This window comes from Corylus avellana, chromosome 11 (assembly GCF_965113065.1).
Source record: "Corylus avellana chromosome 11, dhCorAvel1.hap1.2, whole genome shotgun sequence".
NCBI classification, from domain to species: domain Eukaryota; kingdom Viridiplantae; phylum Streptophyta; class Magnoliopsida; order Fagales; family Betulaceae; genus Corylus; species Corylus avellana.
Genome location: NC_142500.1, coordinates 14,563,390 through 14,584,644, shown reverse-complemented (window position 1 = coordinate 14,584,644; position 21,255 = coordinate 14,563,390). Strand labels below are relative to the sequence as shown.

The window sequence follows — 21,255 nt, the reverse complement described above, 5'->3', positions numbered from 1 at the left end:
TACAGCCATCAACTCACGCTTTACATATCATATTTATTTTTGTTGCATCATCAAACAAGTCTCTAAAAGATTATTAAAAAAAAAAACTAAGAAGATTAAGATAAACTGTTCATCTTATGCATAGTATTTTTGTTATTTTGGGCCGCAGAAAGAAAACATTTTAACTTCAATAATAGATTAGTAGGCTATATTAACCAAATTGAAAGATTAAGGCTCCGTTTGATAACAGGTTTTGCCTTCAATACTATTCATCTTACGTTTTAACTTTTTTTACATTCTCTTACTTTTTACATTACATCAATCACTTTTTATTACTATTCAAATAAAAAAAATCAAAACCAAACAAATTTTTCTTTTTTTTCTTCATTTTTGCATACCATACATTATTGTTTTTTCACTTTTTTTTTTTTTTTAAAAAAAAAAAAAAACATTTTTAATTTGTTTTTACATCAATCAATTTTTGCTACAGTATCAAACCAAAACTTACCAAAACCTTTTATCAAACACACCCTAAGAGAACGTTGCAAATGTAATTTTCCCTAGAGTATTTCAGAGAATTAAGTCTGTATTTTCACTCATTTGGAAAATAAAATGATAGTAAATTCCATTTCCTTTAGTGAAATACAGAAGAAACAAGAGTTCAAATCTAAATCCAAAACTCACCACAGCCTTGGTTAGGCTTCTTGAATCTTTGATAATTTAAATCTAAATATTCTTCACAGTTTTAGTTGTATGATGATATTGGTTGGGATTCTCAAGAGTTTTCAGGAAATCTTATCTTGTGAAGTATTTTAAATCCTACTTATCAGCTTCAGATTAAATGATTTAGATTTTGTCGGGTCTTAGAACTTATTATGTGTGATATGTTAAGGTTTAGAATTTAATTTAAAATGTCCTTAATTTCTTTTTAATTTATATATGCCTATATGGCATGTAATAATTGTTGAGATTATATATAAATGAAATGAAGGAAAGAAATTGAATAAAATCCAATATGCTTAGAACTCCAAATTAATAGCATTCATGACAAAGTCCATAGTGTACAAGAAAACCAATACAGACAATTGAAGTAATAATCTTGGACACTTATAAGACACCCCCACCACTTGGGGGAATAAATTATAATTCAGTACCTTCTTGTAATACAGGTACTGAAAAAATTTACCCAAAACCCCCCACAGGAATGCAATAAAAGAATTGATGCAACCCTATAAAACAAATAATAATGTCAGCCCCAAGCCCTTTCCCTATCTACATACCCCAAGACTAACTCTTTCTCCCAACAAATTCCTGCAGTTGGATGAAATGATTCAATCCAAAGAACAATTCAATCTCTCTTCTGCAACACCACCATACCTATCCCTGAAAATTGTAGTAGCTCAGAAGCAACTAAATCTTAATATATGTTTATTTATTTCTGTATCCTAGTCACAATTCAACCCACAAACTTCTAATACAGGACCATCTCTTGACACAAATGGGTTGATTCTAACCCACATAAGAGTTAAGATTGAGGCCAGCAAAATAGACCACACCAAAATAATGGTTGGCATCCGATCTTGTTTCCCCAGTAATCCCTTGAGGAAGGGGTAGAGATGCATGATGACCCAGAAGGCAAAAAATAGCCTACCAAAAAGTGGCCCCCATGAATCATACCCGTTATTGATCGCGTCTGAGACCCCAACCACCACCCCAACTATATTTATGATCAACAAAGTTGTGGGAGGGATCAACAATGATGTCCACTTGAAGAGGTAAAGCTCTGAAAATTCTCCATCATCTGCACCTTTAGAGGTAACTGTGAAGTTTGTGCTGACACCACCCAACACCTTGAGTAGACCCTGGATGAGTGCAAAAAGATGAGAAGAAACACCTCCAATTACCCAGAACTGCTCATTTCTCCACCAGTCGTCTATCCCGACACCACCCCACTGCATCTCAAGTATACCAGTTGCAGCTATAGATATGAAAAGAGCCATGAATACTAGACTGGCATAATTGCTTATCTGTACAAATTGAGTCAAGAACCCTGAGTTAGTACAAAGATGAGAAGAAAAGTAGTAATTAAATCAGCCATGTCAAGGGCCCAATGTTTAATTAAAGTAAAAGCTTAAGGGCCTCGACTGATGTGAGAAGAAAATCTACTCAGCCTTACTCAAAACTACACAGACTACACCTTCCAATCATTAAAATGTGAAACTGCAAGGAAATGAACTAAACCTAACAATCAACACCATGCATCAAGCTCACAAGCAATCGTAATGACACACAGATACAATGTACAACATTCGTGCAAGCATGTAGATCTTCCAAAGCCAGTTGCATAATGTGCTTATGCCTGATAGGAAAAATTGGGATGCAAAAAATAAAGTTAATAACATGATGTTGAGGGATGTTACCTCAGGAACAATGAATTGTCCAGTAAGAAGACAGATGGCTGGCAGAGTACAGTAAACAAGCAAGGGAATGGATGTCCAAGGATACACAACAGAGTTTATGTAGGAAAATCGCTCCAACCAATTCAACCCACCGCCATAGCCATACCAGATTGGACAATGCCTGCTCAAGAAAATTTCAACAGATCCAAGGGCCCACCGAAGAACCTGATGTAGACGATCTGAGAGGTTTATAGGAGCTGACCCCTTGAATGCTGGCCTCTTGGGTATGCAGTACACAGACCGCCAGCCATGGCAGTGCATCTTAAATCCAGTCAGGATATCCTCAGTTACAGAGCCATATATCCATCCAACCTGGTTTCATGTTCAAATATTTAGAATGCAATATGGTTACAAAGATAAGACTCTGGAGAAGAGAAGATAAGTTTGAAAAAAGTTTTGGACTTCTTTGTTTTTGCTTACCTCCTTTCCCCATTCTGTTTTATCCTCATAACCACAGCTGATGACTTGGATTGCTTCTTTCAAAAGTGATGCAGGACTGACATTCTTAGGAACTCCACCATTTTCCTGAAGTGCGGAGGCTATAAACACTGGAGACTGCCCAAACTTCTTCTCCAATTTCATTTGCGGCATACTTAATGATTTCTCAGCATTTGATTCTGCAATTGCAACAGTGATAAGTCTTACTGTCCAGGGATTTCTTTTATTACATAGAAAATGTGGCACTCAAGATGGCAACTAACTCTGTTAATGAATCCTCACCATTTATTCCCTCTTCAATATTTTCAAGTGCATGTATCTGCTTTGATGCTTCCCTGTGCTTGGATTTCTTCTTTTTCTCCTTCTTTGTCTTTGCATTCTTATCCTTTCTAGAGCCGCAACATAGGCAGCACCATTTTGGCCAACAGTTGCAGGTTTTGCTAGGGGACTTCTTCTTGGCAGGTGCATCAAATCCATAAAGTGCTTGCTTTCTGAAAACACATCCAGTTCCAACGTATATGGGTCCTTGTAAACCATCTAAGCCTTTCATGTTGATCTGTTTTCAATTGGAAAATTAGGCATCACAATAATAAAAGAAATGCTATAAGCCTATAAACATGTAATTACACAAATTGAAGATAGATATAATAAATGAACCAAGAAGAATATACATACATCAAAGAATACAACATTCCGATTTGAGTATCTATCATGACGATCAATCCCATCAAATCTTTGAGGAAATTGCACATAGCAAACCTTCTTCCCTGATGTGGGGTCCATCATGAAACACATGGCTTCTCTAAGTGCCTTGCTATTGTTAATATAATGATCACAATCAACGTTCAGTAGATAAGGAGCATTTGAAATAACTGCCGAGACGCGCACCTTCAGAAGTCATAATGAATGAACAAACATCAAAACCATGGGCCAAGCATTTATTGATTAAAAAGAGCATCAAGGAAAAACCAGAAGAGTAATCTAGAGGCCTTCTCATAGAGTTGAAGACTTCAGTCTTACCAGAGCATTCATGGCCCCAGCCTTCTTATGGTGTTCAAACCCTGGTCTCTTTTCACGAGAAACATATATAAGACGAGGTAACTCGTTTCCTTCAACATCACAAACATCACTATGACCAAGGAAGACCTGTAAAAGCAAGATTCTGTTTTTAATTGGCATCTAAAAACATCAGGACACTATCACATCTAATCCCACCCCTTTACCAAGGTAACTTGGGATTGCTCCCAACCGCTTATGGCATAAGGACGATCTAGCTTGTAAAGGTATGAGGATTATGCACAAACGTAGCACCAAATGGGATCTCAGTCATTTTTAACATGAATACTTTACAATAACATAATATAAAATAAATAAATAAATAATCCATCAATATTTGTAAAAGAAATACCGCCTCACCTGAATCATGCCAGGATGGTCCCGTACATTGTTTCCAGGCCATGGAGTCCCATCCTGCATCGTCCAGCCATCCTCAGGAACCTTTTGTGCTGTGGCTACTAACGCATTTATTTTAACTTTAAATTCTTCATATTCTCTCTGTACCAATAAAAAAGAGAAATCAGAAAACATCATTCACGAGAGGTTCTCATATATTATTTTTTTAACCACCAATGAGCTTTTAGCTCAAATGGTACTTCCTCCCTTCGTAGCAAGGGGGAAGGGTGAGGTTGTGGACTCAAATCCCACCAGGTGCATATAACTTAAGAATCAAAAAAAATATATTTAACCAGAAAATCAAGACAAGCTATCAAAGATATATATATATCTTAAGATGATTTGGTATTCTAGATATTATAAGAGTGGGGGGGTTCTCCTGTGTTTGGAGAAGTCAATACCTTCATTGCACGCCTTTCTCTGACAAATGCTGGATGAACTTTGTTCTTCAGATAGTCCATCTTCTGCGAAAAATACCATTCTGGGGCCCTTGGCTCAATATTAAATTTTTTACAGAATGGAACCCATTTCCTCGCAAATTCTGACGTCTCAGAAAGTGCTTCAAAAGTAAGCATGGCAGCACCATCATCCGAAACATAGCAAGCAACCTTATCTACTGGATAATCAACCGCAAGGATGGAAAGAACAGTGTTGGCAGTAATTAAAGGAGGCTCTTTCAAAGGATCAACTGTACTCACGAAGACATCTACACTGGCCAACTCAGATGGCTTCCCTTCTTTTTCATACCTGAGAGTATAAGAAGCAAACATTCAATATCAAAAGTTGAAACCTTTAGACTGATGGCAATGAAGGAACATGAAACAAGGCACTAGATAAAATATACCAGTCCCATTTACCTCAATGATAGCCTTTCAAGGTATGTTTCTCGTTCTATTGGGTACCATTTTGGGAACTGATCCAGAATCCATGATGCAGCAAACCATATTTCGCATATAACTGATGTCAACCACAAGCCATACGCATCTTTGACTGGATGGAGAAGTCTATAATGGAAAAAGAGGCCAAGGATCACAAGGCGAAGTATTATAATCATTCTGTATGGATTTATCTTGCTTGAAGGGATGGGTAACTTCCTCGAAAGTGGCTGCCTGCCTTCATCCATCCTGATAGACACATATATGAAGAAAGCTCATAAATAGTCCAGAAGTAAATCAACAAATGAAGAAAGGCACAGGAACAGAAGTTAGGATACCAAAAAAAAAAGACTTATTTTCTACTTCAATTTCATACATATCATAATGTTGCATATTAACAATTTCAAGTTTGATGTGTCTGGACTGAGAACTACATATCAAATATAAAAGTTCATGCATATAATACTGATTACAAAATACACAGAATAACACCCCAACACATAGTCAAACATGGGAAAGAGAGTAGAAGGCTGGTGGGGTGTACATCATCCTATAACGGTCAAAAGTGGGGTAAAAGGGGAGAAGAAAAATGTGGGTCATAGATCTAATCCATCACAAATCACACAATTATATAGGAATTTATAATAAATGTCATAGATCCAAGTCTCAATACCAACCTGAGGTCCAGCCCCTAAAGCTATGGAATACAGAGAACCAAAGTGTAAGGATCAGAAGCAAACAGATATAAGCACCCAAGTAGTCTACAAACACAAACATGGGCATCTAGGTAAATATATCAGGGTTCAATGGGAAGAATTTTTGTAAAGACAATGGAAAAGGCATGCACCTAGTCAACAGAAAACTTTTTGCAGCTCCCCCTTTTCCATTATCTCTTTGGCAAGGGGCGGACAAATTCAAGAAGTTATAGGGGCATCAAAACATTTTAAAAATCAGGATCTGTGGTAAATTTTGCAGAATGCATTCTGTGGAATTTCTAGGAAGACCCTTTCTGTCTTACCAAAGTAACATGATATAGGTATTTCAGATAAGATGATGCTTCTTTTCAATAATGCTTATAAAATTTCTCCTAGAGAAAAAATGCTCATAATTTAACAGAACAATCTTGGTTTTTGGCAAAGGACAGAAGCACCACAACATAAGGGGGGGGGGGGGGACTGAGAAGAGTCACTTACATGGGCAAATCAGGATCATCATCTATCTCATTTCCACCAAAGTTTCCCCCATCATTATCTCCTTGGTGCTTTACCACCTGAAGTTTATCATTCTGCCTTTTCTTCCAGTCCTCCATTCGATCCTTCCAAGCCACACTCCCATACCCATATACCGCAATGTCTTTCTTAGGAACCATTGGTCTGGGTTGCACTGCAACACAGACATTGAAAGCTCTAAACTCTGTCTATGCAAAAATTAATTCTAAACAGCAAGTAACAAACAATATGCAACTACTAGAGGAAAAATGGCTTACATGGTATAGATGGATCAGGAAAAGGTGCTGAGTGGCTTCCATTTCCATGAGCCATAAATGGGGGTACTATAAGAGCATGTCGATCAGAAGAAATCTCAGAATCCTAAAACAACAAAAAGCAGCATTAGCATTCATCACATTATACATATGCACATGTACATAAATAAGTACGGACACAAAGGCATGTGTACAAGAGAGAGTAATAAGATCAGGACTTCAAACTGATTTACCTCCTCGCCATAGGTCAATAGAGGAATCTCAGAACTAAGGGGAGATGCCTCATGTGCTGAGAGCACAGGGATTCCAGATGCATTAGAGTGGTAACCACGGCCAGAGTTAAGGTGTGAAGAGAGCATTGCCTCTGCACCTTCTTGTGGGCCAAGACCATTAAGGTTTCCATAATCAAATTCATTGTCCAAATCATCAATGTCATCTTCTTCTTCGTCACCTTCAACCCTAGGACTACCTGCAGTTCACGTCACTAGTCAGAGAAATTTGAAAAACTACATGTTCAATAGATAAGCAAATAAAGGAATGCAGAAAAAATCTCTCACCTTTGAGACGCTTATATCTGGTTTTACACTGAGGGCAAGCCTGATTGCCCTCTCTTCTCTCATATTCATAGCAAGGCCTGCACACAGGGAAAGCACATTCATTGCAGGCAACAAAGAGCTCTCCATCCACTGTAATCTCCACCTCATCCTCACAAATCTGACACATTTGTCCACTCAATTCCTTCACAGACTTAATCTGCAAAGACAAACAAACCATAAATTTAATGCTACAAGCATCTGTTTACAAGAAGTTACAACTTCAGCAAGATGAAGTAGCTGATTAATCAATGTACCGAATGTTCAACTTGCTGCTTACCAAATCAAACAATAAAATAAAGACTAAGAAAGTTCACTTCACCGAATTTTATTAAATTAATGTGATCCTGAATAAGATTAGAAATTTCCCAAAAAGATTCAACATTAAACTAATAATACCAACGTCCTTTCCAAATTTTCAAAAGCTTATCAATTTTTCTATTCGACTTAGACTACAGTAATATATGTAGATCCTGAAATACAATTGACTGAAAGTCTCCCCCATATGCAAATTGATGATATACGACAATCGGTATTCCGACATATGCAGAATCCCAACGGTATATCCAGTTTTTTTTTTCTGAGCTCACGGCATTTCCAGCCATTTCACAATCCACAGCACACAATTTTCTAACAGCCTCCAAAAAATTTGGAGATACCTAGAAAACTTGACAGTTTGAGGGTGAAACAGTCATCATAATGGAAATCCAAAGCTTTTTCCTAAATCCTACCAAATTGAAATAATTCGATCAAAAGGCAGAAACCTTTAATTGCACAGCTTTATTCTAGCCCAGGTACAGAAAAATAACCAATTTAACAACAGAAAGCTGTTAAAACTTCAAATTTCGCCCGCTCGTTTGGATGCAACTGTAAATCAACATCATAGCCCAAGAAAGTCCGTCTAACTAAAAATTTTCTTAGGAATTGAGTCACTATTAGGCAGAAACATACACTGAAATAAGTATAACTAACCCGGATCAAATTGTGAGCAAGAAAACCAAAACCCACAAAAGCAATCATCAATTTCCAAGCACATCACGCAAATCAGAAGCAAAGGCACCCAAACTGCATGAAAATACTAAAGAAAGCCCCAATCTTGTTTACATTTCTAATAATCCCCACAATGAAAAATAACAAAATGTGCAAACGGGTATTCCTCAAATCATAAAATGAATGAAAACAGGGGGTATGCTTAGGCTCTTACCCTTCCATTCTCATCTGCATTGATCAGAATGAACTCATTCCTGTTGTGAGACCCAGCAACGAGTCGACCCCTCGTGTCCATCACACTCACCACAAAGCTCAGCAAATCTGAAACACTTGAAACCCACAAAGCCTACGTTACCGAATCGAAAATCCCAACTGGGAAACACGCCCCCTGCTCACCCAAAAGATCCAACTTTACGCTCCTCAACGCTCGGCTCGGCACCCATCACAAGAAACCCAAACTCCGCATATAGCGAAAGCACCACAGAGAGAGAGAGAGAGAAGGAAAAGTCTTTGATTTTGATTCCTCAGCAAGCCAAGTGTGCTCTGTAACCTGGCTGGTCTGAATCTTAGAACTCAATGAAAGTCTTTTGGAGAGAGAGAGAGAGAGAGAGAGTAGAGAGCGTCTTTGTGGAAATGTGGACGCGTAAGAGAGAAGGAGAGGGGAGAGAGAGAGAGAGACACACACACACACACAAAGACAGAGAGGGATCGAGAAAATGCAAAGTAAAGGATATAGAGAAAAGGATGTGAGGGGAAAAGAAAGAGAGTAAGGTGAGGTGGGCGGGGCCCAGCTTTGCGGTGGTGGCTCTGGGCTGTGCCCCACCGGAGGAGTTGGTAAAAAGAAAAATGGCAAAAAAAAAAAAAAAGTGGGATTTATTTCTGCTGACAGTGGGACTTGTTTGGTTTTGTTTTGTTTATGATTCTTGTAGATTCGATGGTGTTTCTTGTTCTTTAACCTCACGGTTTTGGTGTGTAAGCAAAAAGTGGAAGAGAAAGAGAGAGAAAGAGAAAGAGAGCTGCGAAGTAGGATCTGCTCACGCGGCGTAGATCGTGTCTTTACTTTACACCTCTTTCCTTCTGTCTACCCACACACTCATCCTCCATCCCTTCACTCCCTTGTCTTGTGTTGTGTTGTCATAACAACGCGTTTCTCTTTCTTCTCTGCTTGCCAGTTGCCTCTCTCTCTCTCTCTCTCTCTCTCTCTTTTTCTTTCTTTTTGGTTTATATGTACGGACTCTGTTGACTATGGAAAGAATTGACTACTATTTTGTGTAATGACTCATCAGCCCTTTCTTTTTCTTTTTTTCTTTTTTGCACTTGACAAGTACTATATTTTGTGTAATGACTACTATTAGTGATTAATTTATGAATATGATCCATCCTTTGGTTGTTTTTATAACTTTTTAAAAAAAAATTATCAAGTCATTTTCCAATTTATATTATTTTTCAATTAGTATTTATGTTATATTTTCCATTGACTTTTTAATAAAATATTTATTCAAAATTTCAAAAAATAAGAAAAGAGTTGAGGGGTGTCTCATTGTATGGTGAGTTTATCCTCAATTTTTTATCCCAAAAAAAAAAAAATTTATCCTCAATTTTTAAATCACTCTTTTTCAGTTTTCAATTTTTGCAATCAAGTCTACAATTTTTTGTTTTTTGTTTTTTCAATCAATATCTTGGTTAAGTTTATTATTAATTTCTTACTCGAATGTAGACAAAATATGAATTTATTATACCCCTAGAAGATTAATTACAAAAAATAAAAATAATTGAAATGTTGGTTAGACCACCGCCAAAAGCCACCTTTCACCTTGTTGGCGGAGGGGGTGGCAATCATCCCCACACTTGTCTTTTGGAGATGGTTCTGCAAACCTTTCACTTTTGGCCGTTTAACAAAGATTTACACAAAGGTTGATTATGATTATTACGTCAACATTATTAAAAAAATTGTGAGATAAAAATATAATTTCTGACCTTACTCATCTTTCCACAAGTCAAATCTTGGACAAATCACTTTTCTTTGCTAAACTTAAGACAACAATCTCAAATTATCATTCTACCCCATCAAATTTGTAGTATCCTTGAAAAATATTAAGGTTCTTTTATTGTAAAAAGGCTTTCGGGGTGCCTTCAAGGTGAAAAAGTGGATGGTTTTTAAGACCAACTCAAAAGGGAGGAAATTGATGTTCCTTTACTGCCTTTTATTTTTATTTCGTTTAGGTATTATAATTAAGATTTCACGTGGTTTGTATTAAATTTTTGATAGAATTATTTAATTGCAAAAGGCAGAAACCAAATGAATGAATTAATTGTAGAAATTGGAAATCGAAATAGTTTATTTGAAAATAGAGATGAACTCAAGGTAATGACTTGACAATTTCCTTTCATAAAAAAAAAATAATAATAATATAGGAGAGTAATATTAGGGGAAACTTGACTTTATTCGTTGAACTTTCATCACTTTTGCAATGTATTTCAAAGGTTCAAAAACTATCAATTTTTTGAACTTCTAATTTTTTACAATGTCACCCATTATTAGGTTTTTCCGTTAAATTTTGTCAAAATTTTCAAAATACCATTTTTTTATATATAAAAAAAAAGAATTGCAAAGATTTAGGCATATGTATTTTTGTAAATTCCTTTAAATCCTTACCAACACTTGAATCTTTGCAATAAAAAATAAAAAATAAAAATAAAAAAAATGGGGGTGTTTTGATAATTTTTGACACTCATCGGTAAGAATTTAACGGAAAATTCTAATGGAGACGTGACATTGCAAAAAATTAAAAGTTCGATATACTAAATTAAGAGTTTTTAAACTTTAGAGATATAATTGTAAAAATGATGGAAGTTCATTGGAATTGAAATTTTCGCAAGAATTTACATTGATATTGGATCCACCCCTTAAATTTCGATAAGATGTCCTTAATTAATACAAAATTGAAGTTATTTTATACATTTAAATTCCAATAATATGTCCTGAATTATGTATTTTGAAATTTTTAATACATATGTACATAGGTGTAGGTATCTATTAGATAGATATGAAAAATACTTAGCTATCATCTTTATTTTTTCAATAAAATTATGGTCCTTAAAAAATATTAAGGGAAATGAAAAGAAGAGATTATTATTGTTAGAGAAAAGAGAAATGTTACTCATAAAAGTCATACTTTTTAAAATGTTCATCTCTTAGCATTCTTGTATATGTGGCACATTCATATTCACTAATTTAAAAATAAAAAATAAAAAATAGTTCCAAAAAAAATAAAAAATAAAAACTCTTTCATTAATAAAAAAAAGTTTTTTTAAAAAAATTCTACATCTACGTGTGTTTTAGGTGTGGGTACTTCTGCATTGAGATGGGGCAGTGCCACATCGCACTACAACGTTAGTAAAAAAAATTAATGATTTTGTTGAGGGAGTGACTCGGCTACTCTATTAATGATTGGTCAATGACTCTCTTAGGAGTAAGGGATTGGTCGGTCACTCCAACCAAACCTTTGGGGGTGGTCAAAATGGAAAATGTTAAGGTCACAACATAAATTCAACTTATGGCCAACTTCTCTCTTATGTGTCATTTAAAAAAAAAAAATTGATAGAGAGGATTTTGGGATTCTGAAAATTTGAGAAAAAAGACGATATGGACACAACACAAACCCAACTCATGGCCAATTTCTCTCCTACTTGTAAAAAAAATTTGAATTTTAAACCAAACAAATTGTCTTTTTTTTTCAAATTTTTAGAATCCCAAAATCTTCTCTATCAAATTTTTTTTTTATTTTTAAATGACACGTATGAGAGAAGTTGGCCATAAGTTGAATTTATGTTGTGACCTTAACATTTTCCATTTGGTAGTCATATGATTCCTTACATGCCGTTAGCGGTAATGCCAACCACCAAATTTAATGATTTAGTAGAAAAACATTTTTATTGGTTGATTAATTAATGTAGCTCTGCCACGTCAGTACGTTAATTTGGTGGAATGATAACATTACTCTAATAAAAATAATATGTCGTATTTGTTCTCTTCGTTATTTGTAAAAAAAGAAGCAAAAAATTGAATTTTATGGAAATGATCAACAAACATATCAACTAGTGCGGACTTTAACTTCGAGAGAGGAATTTTCGATAAAAAAGTATTTACTGCCTTGTAAAAGAAAGAAGCATGCAATGTAAAGGGGGAAGCTCAAAAGATTGTGGAAGAGGATTTGGAAGATTAATGTCTCGGGGGCAGTAAAAATGTTTTTGTGGAAGGCCTATAATGACATGTTGCCAACAAAAGAAATACTATTTACAAAATGAGAAATATTATGGGTCAATAAATTCATTATATTTGGTTCATATTCTTATACAAATTCAATAAATCAACCATTAAATTTGTGGGGTCCACCATTGACTTAAGTAAGGTTCACGTAAGTTTACAAATATAATGATTGATTTGTAATATTGGATTGATCAAATATGAAAAAAAATATTTAACACTAACATTTCACTTAAAAAACAGTTAGTGCCCGATCTACTTTAGTCATATTTGTGGTTTGGAGGAGAAAATTATTAGTCATATTTTGTGGAGGCGCCCGTCCTCAAAGATGTGAAGACGAGTGTAGGCATGATTGCCAGAAACCATGAGGGGAATGTATTGGGGTCTTTGTGTTTCACAAATCCCTATATCCCATATCATATAAGGTTGTGGAATTAAGTAAAGACTTGGGATTTCAACATATCATAGTGAGATGCACTAAAAATAGTGCATGCTTTGCGAAAAGAATGACCTTGTTAAAGTCAATTTGGGTAGCTAATTGAGAATAAAAAACGGTGCTAAATAGCTTACAATCATGTTATGTGAAGCATATTAAAAGGGAAGCAAATGAGACAGCTCACTGTTTAGCAAAGCTTCAATTCATTAATCTTTGAAACAATATCCTTTATCTATCCATGATATTGTACTTCAAAAAAAAGAAAAGAAAAAAATAATCAAGAAATTCGATGAGATGAGGTAGTTATTTAAAATATTTAAAGTTCTATCAACCATACGCTTAAATAATGTTATATACCGTCTTTTTATATTCTTAAAATTGATACATCTTTTAAAATTACTATTCATTATTATTTTGCAAATGGAAGACAAATAGTCCTTAACTAGAGATACAATTCAATATGAGTTATGAAGCATTACTACTATAGGATGTATATAGGTCCACCATGTCTAGTTATGCGGCATATGCAACTTTAAGTATCCTTTCATATATTTCAAAACATCCTTATCACCCATTTATTAACAAAATTATATATATGGTTCCATCAAACAGTCAGCCAAAGTGACCCATCCAATTATTTAGCGTTCCTTTGAGTTTGTGAGTTCAAAAGTGTGATTAAAAATAGCAATTTTAAAATGTAACTAAAATATTTGGCAAAATTGTATTTTTGCCTTTAAAATTGCAATATAGCTTTTAAAATTATGCGTTTTCAAAAAAACACCTTATTACTTGTGATTTAAAAACGCAAATTTTTTTACTTTTTCAAATCACAATTTTTTAAAAGATGCTGTACCAAATAATTTATTTTCTACAATTTATTTTAAAATTATAATACCAAACGGACTCTTGAACCGACAATATGACATTTATGTTTGTGTTGGGTTTGGGCGTGTATTGTCGGTGGGTCAAATGAGTGAATAAATATATAAAATAGAAATTTCTTTTTTCCTTTTGGGGTGATTAAAAGTTCATTCTCCTAGTCCTACCAAAAGAACTTTGCTTTCTTTTTCCATCTGGGGTTGATAACTTGCATGATTACAATTTACACCATGACTAATCATTGCCAAATCGGGTTTATTAAAATTAATTTAACTTTTTGGGTAATTACTTTTTAGCTCAAGAACTACAGTGTCTTGACACTTTTTTCTCATAAACTATCAACTATGACACATGACCCATCAAACTACCATCTTATAACAAAAAGTCCACTTCCGTCAGTTAAATGGGTTAAAATTGACTGTCAACAGTCATGTGCAAGTCATGTGCAATTTTAAATTTCTTTCTTCCACTTTTGCCCTCACTTCAGACCGAGAAAATGATGCTTATGCTCTCCTAAACCCTAATCCAACACATGAAAACAATTTAGAATAATAAGGGCAAAAGTGGAAGAAAAAAAAATTAAAATGGCACATGACTTGCACATGATCGTTAATGGTCAATTTTAATCCTTTTGACTAACGAAATTGAGCTTTTTGTCATAAGATGGTAGTTTAATAGGGTCAGGTGTCATAATTGATAGTTCATAAAAAAAAAAAAAAAAAAAAAAAAATGCCAAAGCGCTGTTGTTTATAGGAGTAAAAGGTAATTGCCCTAACTTTTTAGTTTACGCTTGGCAATCAAAAATTGATATTTATTACAATTTAATAATCCTTTAAATGATTATAATAAAATTACGTACGTGTTAAAATGTCATAGGAATTCAACCTCGTTTCTTTAATGAATCATGTTACTTTGCCTTTCCACAACGTGAATTCTAAGGAAGGCGGCTACATTGCATGTGAAATGCATTCTAGAACCTACCTTCTATCATATTCAATCCAGCTTTAAAGTTGCTTAGAAAAAAAAAAAAAAATCCACTTTTTTAAAGTTTTTAAAAAATAAAAAGCTCAATAAAGGTCATCAATATCAGTCAAAAAAAATATGGGTATATGAGTTTAAAGGCATTGATATTGATTGAGGCCGGATGACAAATATTTTAATTTAAGCTTCGGTTTATTTCTTTGTAAAACATTTTTTTGACATTTGGCTCGTACAAATATTTCTTATATTTTTATTCAATTATATTATCCTATGAATATCAACTTTTATTCATAACATACAACTATTAATAACCTTTTTTTTTTTTAAAAAAAAAAATTAACCTAAAAATTATGTTTAATTAAAATATAAAAATATTGACTAATAATGATAATATATTTTTATATAATTTTGAGTAGCGAGGAAGAGATCGAGACGATGAAGATGAACGGCAAAGGAAAAAAGTATTGTAGAATATAAGACATTCGAGAGCGGGATTGAGATTCAATACAATTGTCTGTCCATATTGTTTGTAATTTGGATAGGCAATTGTGAGAGGACCCTTGACATGCAAGTTGCTAAGCAAATAAATCATTTTGATTAATGAGGATTTGATTTGTGATTATTGTTGATTTGATTTGTTATTACTTACTCTTAATTCAATGGATTTGTTTTGTATTTGAAATTATGTTAAAACTTTATAAATAGAGCTATGTATTTGAAATTATGTTAAAGGAACTATGTAGCCTATACGGCTTTAGTGTGTAGATGTAAGCTATATGTCAAACCACCTTAATTTTTGTGTCTTTCTCTATTTTCTTCATTTCATATTACTCCGCATTCTATATGCCAAACCACCTTTATTGCATTTTTTTTTTTTCCGTATTGTTTTCATAATTTCGAAATTTCGACAAGACGTAACCATATCCTCCTCCTCCTCCAGAATCTTGGCCTGCAGTCCACGGCCTAGCTCCTCCCTCCCAAGACTCCGGTCCTCTCTCTCACGCCCAAGCCGCTTATGCTTTAGTTTCTCATCACATACATGTAAGCTTCTCCTAGCCAGAATCATAACTCTATCATATGTTCAACCATATTGGTACGAGGAAGTCCTTTTTATCTTTGGTTTTAGAATTCAAGCATCTTGTTTATGGGAGTTTCTTAGTACATGTGCCCAAAAAAAAAAAAAAACGCCAAGAGGCAAATGTTTTGGCCCTTGTGGCCCATTTCAAGCCCATAATTGGCTCATTCCGGCCACAGTAGTTGATGTCGAAATTCCGGCAACTTTTCTGCCAAAAGTTTCTGATGTCAAAGTTTTGGTCAAAATAACGAATGCCGGCCAAAAAGTTGCCAATGTTCAAACCGGTGCAAAATTCCGGTCAAAATAACCGATGTTGGCTAAAAAGTTGTCGTTGTTCAAGTCCCAGCCACAGCTACTGAAGTTAAAGTACAAGAGCACCCGATGTTTTAAATCAGGCACCATCAACTCCAACCGCTTGATATGTTCAAGATCAACGATCGCTAACAAACCGTTCATTTTGTAAGGGCATGTTGAGAAAATAAATCATTTTGATTAATAATGATTTGATTTGTGATTATTGTTGATTTGATTGGTTATTAATTACCCTTAATTCAATGGATTTGTTTTGTATTTGAAATTATGTTAAAGCTCTATAAGAGTAATACTATAAGTCTTCCTAGAGTCTTTCTTGAGTCATTCAAAATGTGATGTGGCTTTTAAAATCACAAATAGATCAAAAGTCAATAAATCACATCTCAAATTTAACCGTGATTTTAAAAGCCACATCACATTTACGATGACTCTAGGAAAACTTATAGTATTACTTAAATCATACATCAAGAAAATATGTAGTCTATTCGGCTATAATGTATGGATGTAAGCTATATGTCGAATCACCTTAATTTTTATATCTTTCTCTATTTCTTCCATTTCATATTACTCCGCATTCTATACAAGTAAGCCCATAATTAAAAAGCCTTTTTACAGTCGTCTGTTCAAAGATGTGGGAGAGCAGCAAACAATAGTTTATGCAAATAAAAAACATAAACCATCTTTTTTTTTTTCTTTTTTTTTTTGAAGTATGTAAACTATTTCAATTTCTTATACAAAAGCTTCCAAAAAATGAAAATCATGTCTTACCTATATATTGACAATCGATTCTTTAAATGGTTAAATAAATAAAAGAAGAAGAAAAATCTGACTTGTGTGTTTGGACACATGAAATTTACGTAGAAAAAATGAGCAGTGTTTGTGAAAACTGAAAAAGCTAGCCGTAGTTAGTATTAGTCGTAATCTAAAAATGATGATTATCAATTTATCACCAAACAAACGACCTAATTATTGCTTTAGAAAGCCTCTCAGTAGTAATTCATTACATGCCACGTGGTCGACCATGTGACGTGGGGTCCAGAGACAATTAAGCAAAGTTCCGATCCGTATGGGTGAAGTGGGACCCACCCATTTAAGTACTCCTACTCCCCCACAGTTTACATCTTCTTTTCCTTTAGTTGGGAGCAAAGCCCATGAACTCATGAACTCATGACGAAGACGTGTGTGAAACGGAGGACTCCGGTACAGCTGGCGCCTCTGTTTGCTTGGATGGAAAGTGAACTGGAAACCACAAAAGAAAAGGAAAAAATCTACAGAGAGACCAACTTCGGGTAGGGTTGTCGGGCAGACAGTTGAGTTGCCCGAGAAATCCGAGATGTTAGATAGGTGGGACAGATTGCACGCTTTTACAGCCTAGCGCCAGTTCACCGCCTAAATTTACTGTTACTGTACCAGCATTGTACGGACGTCTTTTCACGTTCAGAGGTTTTGGCTTCGGAAGTCGAAAAAGGTCTTTTGGCCGCGTCCCAAAAGCTAATGACAGGAGTTTTGCTAAATAAGTTTAGATTATTTTGATTTAATACGTTTGATTATATTTAAAAATGATGATTATACTAATAACAATAACAATAATAACAACAACAACAACAATAATAATAATAATAAGAAGGATTAATTACTTTTTTAGTACTTAAATTTTTATATATATATATTTTTTCACCTAAGTTTTAATTCGTATTATAGATGGTATTTGATTTATGCGTAAATACCAATTTAATACTTATATCATCATTCCACCATCCAAACTAACGGACTGCCATGGGTTGATTTCGATCACCCCTAAACTTGTCTAGGGGTGGCTAAACTAGGGCTGGCAATTTTGACACGACCCGCGAACCCGACACGAACACGACACGAAGTTAACAGGTATTGGGTTTGGACTTATCGGGTTCGGGTCTTAATCGGGTCTACCCGATTAAGACACGATTAAATTCGTGTCTGGCGGGTCGACCCGTCGGGTCCGCGGGTCGACCCGCCAGACACGTTTAATAAATGGGTCTGGCGGGTCAGTCGGGTCAACCGGGTCTGCCGGTCAACCGGGTCTAACGGGTCAATCGGGTCTGGCGGGTCTCGGGTGACCCGCCAGACCCATTTAATTTTTTATATATATTTATTATTATTATTATTATATTTTTTTTATAAAAAAACCTATGTCTAAGTTCTAACTAAATTAACCCTAACACTTACTAACTCACTCACGGCTTCATTTCACTCTTCACTTCACGACTTCATATTTTTCACTTCACTGGCCTATTCCTTGTTTTTCCGTTACTTTTTATATGTGGGTCTATATATTAAAACATTATCTTTTAAATCATTATTTATATATTAAAACATTCTCTTTTAAAATTTTTTATTCTTCTTGGATGGTTAGGATAAATTTGACTAGTTCTTTGGCTTAAGAGATCCCTTTATTAAATTATTTTTTCCAATTTTGATTAAGGTTTTTTTTTTTAACGGGTCGGGTCGTGTCGGGTCGTGTCGTGTCTACCCGGTATGACCCGGTTATGCTAAACGGGTTAAGCGGGTCGTGTCGGGTTATCCGGATATTTTTCGTGTTATAATCGTGTCAGACCCGCTAACCCGTTTAGCTAAACGGGTCGTATTCGTGTTTCGGATAATCGGGTCGCGGGTCTTAACGGGTCCTAATCGGGTCTACCCGATTACCCGTTTTGCCAGCCCTAGGCTAAACCACCTCCAAGGCCCTTGGGGGTGTTTGGTTCAACCACCCCCAATGACCTAAAAGGGGGTGACCGAAACCACCTTCAGTGCAGTCTGTTAGTTTGGTTAACAAAATGGTGATGAATGTGCTAAACTAATATTTTCCTATAAGTTAGGTCCAACCTGTGACAGAAATTGAAACCTAAGTGAAAAAAAAAAAAAAAACCTTAGATACTAAAAAGGTAATTAACCATAATAATAATAATAATAATAATAACAAATACTTCACTTAATTTTTCAGAAGTTTTATTATTTATCCAATTACTCTTACTTAAATTTAAGGAAAAAAATGCAAAATTGGTCCATGTGATTTACGGAATTTGCAATTAATTCTATGTGATATTAAAATGAACTCAAAGGTCCTTAAAATATGCCCAAAAAATAATTTAGTCCTTACAACCAAATTCTGTTCATTGACTTAATATATTATGATAACGTGAAACGTTAGAGCAAATAAAATTGTAATATTTGTCATATTTAAGTCAGTGTCAACATAATCTGTTCAATTAGTAAATGAAATTTGACTGTAGGGATTAAATTGTTTTTTTGGCATACCTCAAGGAACTTTGAGTTCATTTTGATACCGTAGAGAGCTAAATGTAAATTAGGTAAACCATAAGGACTAATTTTACATTAATTATAAAAACTCTCATTTTACTAAGGGTGTGTTTGAGATTGCGATTTAGTAAAAATAATCTCCATTTTTTTAAATTATCACAAAATTTAAAACGTTTGACATTACGATTTAAAAAACATTTAATCCAAAATAAGAAAAAAATCTGGATATCTAACACATCCTAAATATGTTTCATGTTGAGGTGAGCAGCATGTTCTAGAGTAATGGTTTTACACGTTGTTTGTTTTTGCCTTTTATTTATGGGAAACATCGGTTGCACTTGCACGCACATTGTTTTGGTTGATTGAGTAGCCGAAGAACAACACGTCCAAACAGGGCCTTGTTTCGAAAAAAGGCAAATAAAAAGAAAAAAGAAAAAAGAAAAAAATCCGACCTGCCGGATTCGAACCAGCGACCTAAGGATGGCTAAGGGAAACACCCACTACAGTCCTCCGCTCTACCAACTGAGCTAAGGTCGGATACAAAGTGTGGCTGCTGGGATTCGAGCCCAGGTCTCCACGGCCACAACGTGGAATTCTTACCACTAAACTACAGCCACTTCTTGTGCTATGTACTTGATTATCTCACTATTTAAAGGACAAGTTAAACCCACAACCGAAACGCAGAAGCTCCTATATTGACTTGCTGGACCAAAAACTTTCTTCGTTTGGGGCCGTTATTAACCTTAAATATATGAATATACACTCATTATGTATAATAAATCGTATAGTTTTTAACCCAATTTTACTAAATATACATATGAAGGCCTATTATAATAATGAAATATGTACATCTTTTTCACAACTTCAAAATGCCGGATCAAATAAATAATAAGCAAATGTTTCACTTATTTTAATAACTCTTTAATTAACTAGTAAAAAAAAAGAAGTTATTTTTTTTTATTATTATTTTATTTTTTACATGTCCACACAATAAGGGAAGAGAGATTCAAACTTATGACCTTTGCTTTATAAGACGTGGTCTTTAACCGACTGAGCTACCCATTAAGAATAAGTTAATATTCATTATAATGAGATAGTTAGAAGTGGATTAGAATCCCTGCAACTCATTTTAAATTGCAGGGCCGTTATTAAACAATTTAGGCTTTCTCGTTACATTTTATAGACCGGAACTTGCCACTTTTCTAAATTTCAAAATTTAAATAAGACATTTCATTATATTATTGAATGTTGTAAAATAGGGATTTACACCACATCCCCATAGAAATGGCTCTCTTTTCTTTTTACCCAAAACCCAGCGACCACTAGCTCATTTTCACATTCCTTTCCAATAACGCAAGCAAAATAGAGGGCATGTTTGGTAAAATATTTACAAAGCTCTTTTCATTTCTCAAACGTTGAAAACTCTTTTCAAATATTATTTAATGAAATTGTTTTTTTGATGTGGCCCCACCACTAATACACTTTTCAAAACAAAAAATTATTTCAAAGACCCAAAATACTTCTCAAAAAATAAAAGGCAATTTTTCAAAAAAAATGTTAAAATTAAAAATTAAAATAATTTCTTTTATTTTATAAAAATATTTCTTAATTCTTAATTTTTACATAACGGTCTTCAAGACTTTACCAAAAGAATTTTCAACTTTTCTCAAACAAATATGGCCCCCACTAATTTAATTTTAACTTTTACCTTTTTCAAAATTCAAAATTCAAAACACTTG

General features: G+C 34.4%; 1 protein-coding gene and 2 non-coding genes across 3 annotated transcripts; all 3 read right to left on the bottom strand.

Annotated features, from left to right (window-relative positions):
* Positions 1 to 970: 970 nt before the first annotated feature.
* Positions 971 to 9,043, bottom strand: LOC132164913 (cellulose synthase A catalytic subunit 6 [UDP-forming]). The gene is made up of 14 exons (XM_059575430.2): positions 8,484 to 9,043; positions 7,244 to 7,439; positions 6,920 to 7,155; positions 6,690 to 6,792; positions 6,397 to 6,586; positions 5,186 to 5,452; positions 4,730 to 5,075; positions 4,293 to 4,430; positions 3,897 to 4,022; positions 3,552 to 3,764; positions 3,159 to 3,432; positions 2,859 to 3,055; positions 2,400 to 2,750; positions 971 to 2,006 (listed from the first exon to the last, which is right to left on the bottom strand). The coding sequence occupies exons 1-14, from the start codon at positions 8,562 to 8,564 to the stop codon at positions 1,425 to 1,427; spliced, it is 3,300 nt and encodes a 1,099-aa protein (XP_059431413.2). The 5' UTR covers positions 8,565 to 9,043; the 3' UTR covers positions 971 to 1,424.
* A 10,919-nt stretch (positions 9,044 to 19,962) lies between these two features.
* On the bottom strand, positions 19,963 to 20,053 carry TRNAY-GUA (transfer RNA tyrosine (anticodon GUA)). Its single transcript is given in 2 exon segments — positions 19,963 to 19,998; positions 20,017 to 20,053. It is a non-coding gene; the product is annotated as a tRNA-Tyr (tRNA).
* Positions 20,054 to 20,061: 8 nt separating this feature from the next.
* TRNAH-GUG (transfer RNA histidin (anticodon GUG)) lies at positions 20,062 to 20,133 on the bottom strand. Its single transcript has one exon. It is a non-coding gene; the product is annotated as a tRNA-His (tRNA).
* Positions 20,134 to 21,255: the final 1,122 nt, after the last annotated feature.

Bases quoted from the DNA above. Each gene is read 5' to 3' on its own strand.
- LOC132164913 (XM_059575430.2), bottom strand. From the start codon at position 8,564: ATGGACACGAGGGGTCGACTCGTTGCTGGGTCTCACAACAGGAATGAG. The intron at 7,156-7,243 runs GTGAGAGATTTT...CGTGAACTGCAG, and splicing joins CAGATATAAGCGTCTCAAAG to GTAGTCCTAGGGTTGAAGGT. The intron at 3,056-3,158 runs GTGAGGATTCAT...TTGCAATTGCAG, and splicing joins TATTGAAGAGGGAATAAATG to AATCAAATGCTGAGAAATCA.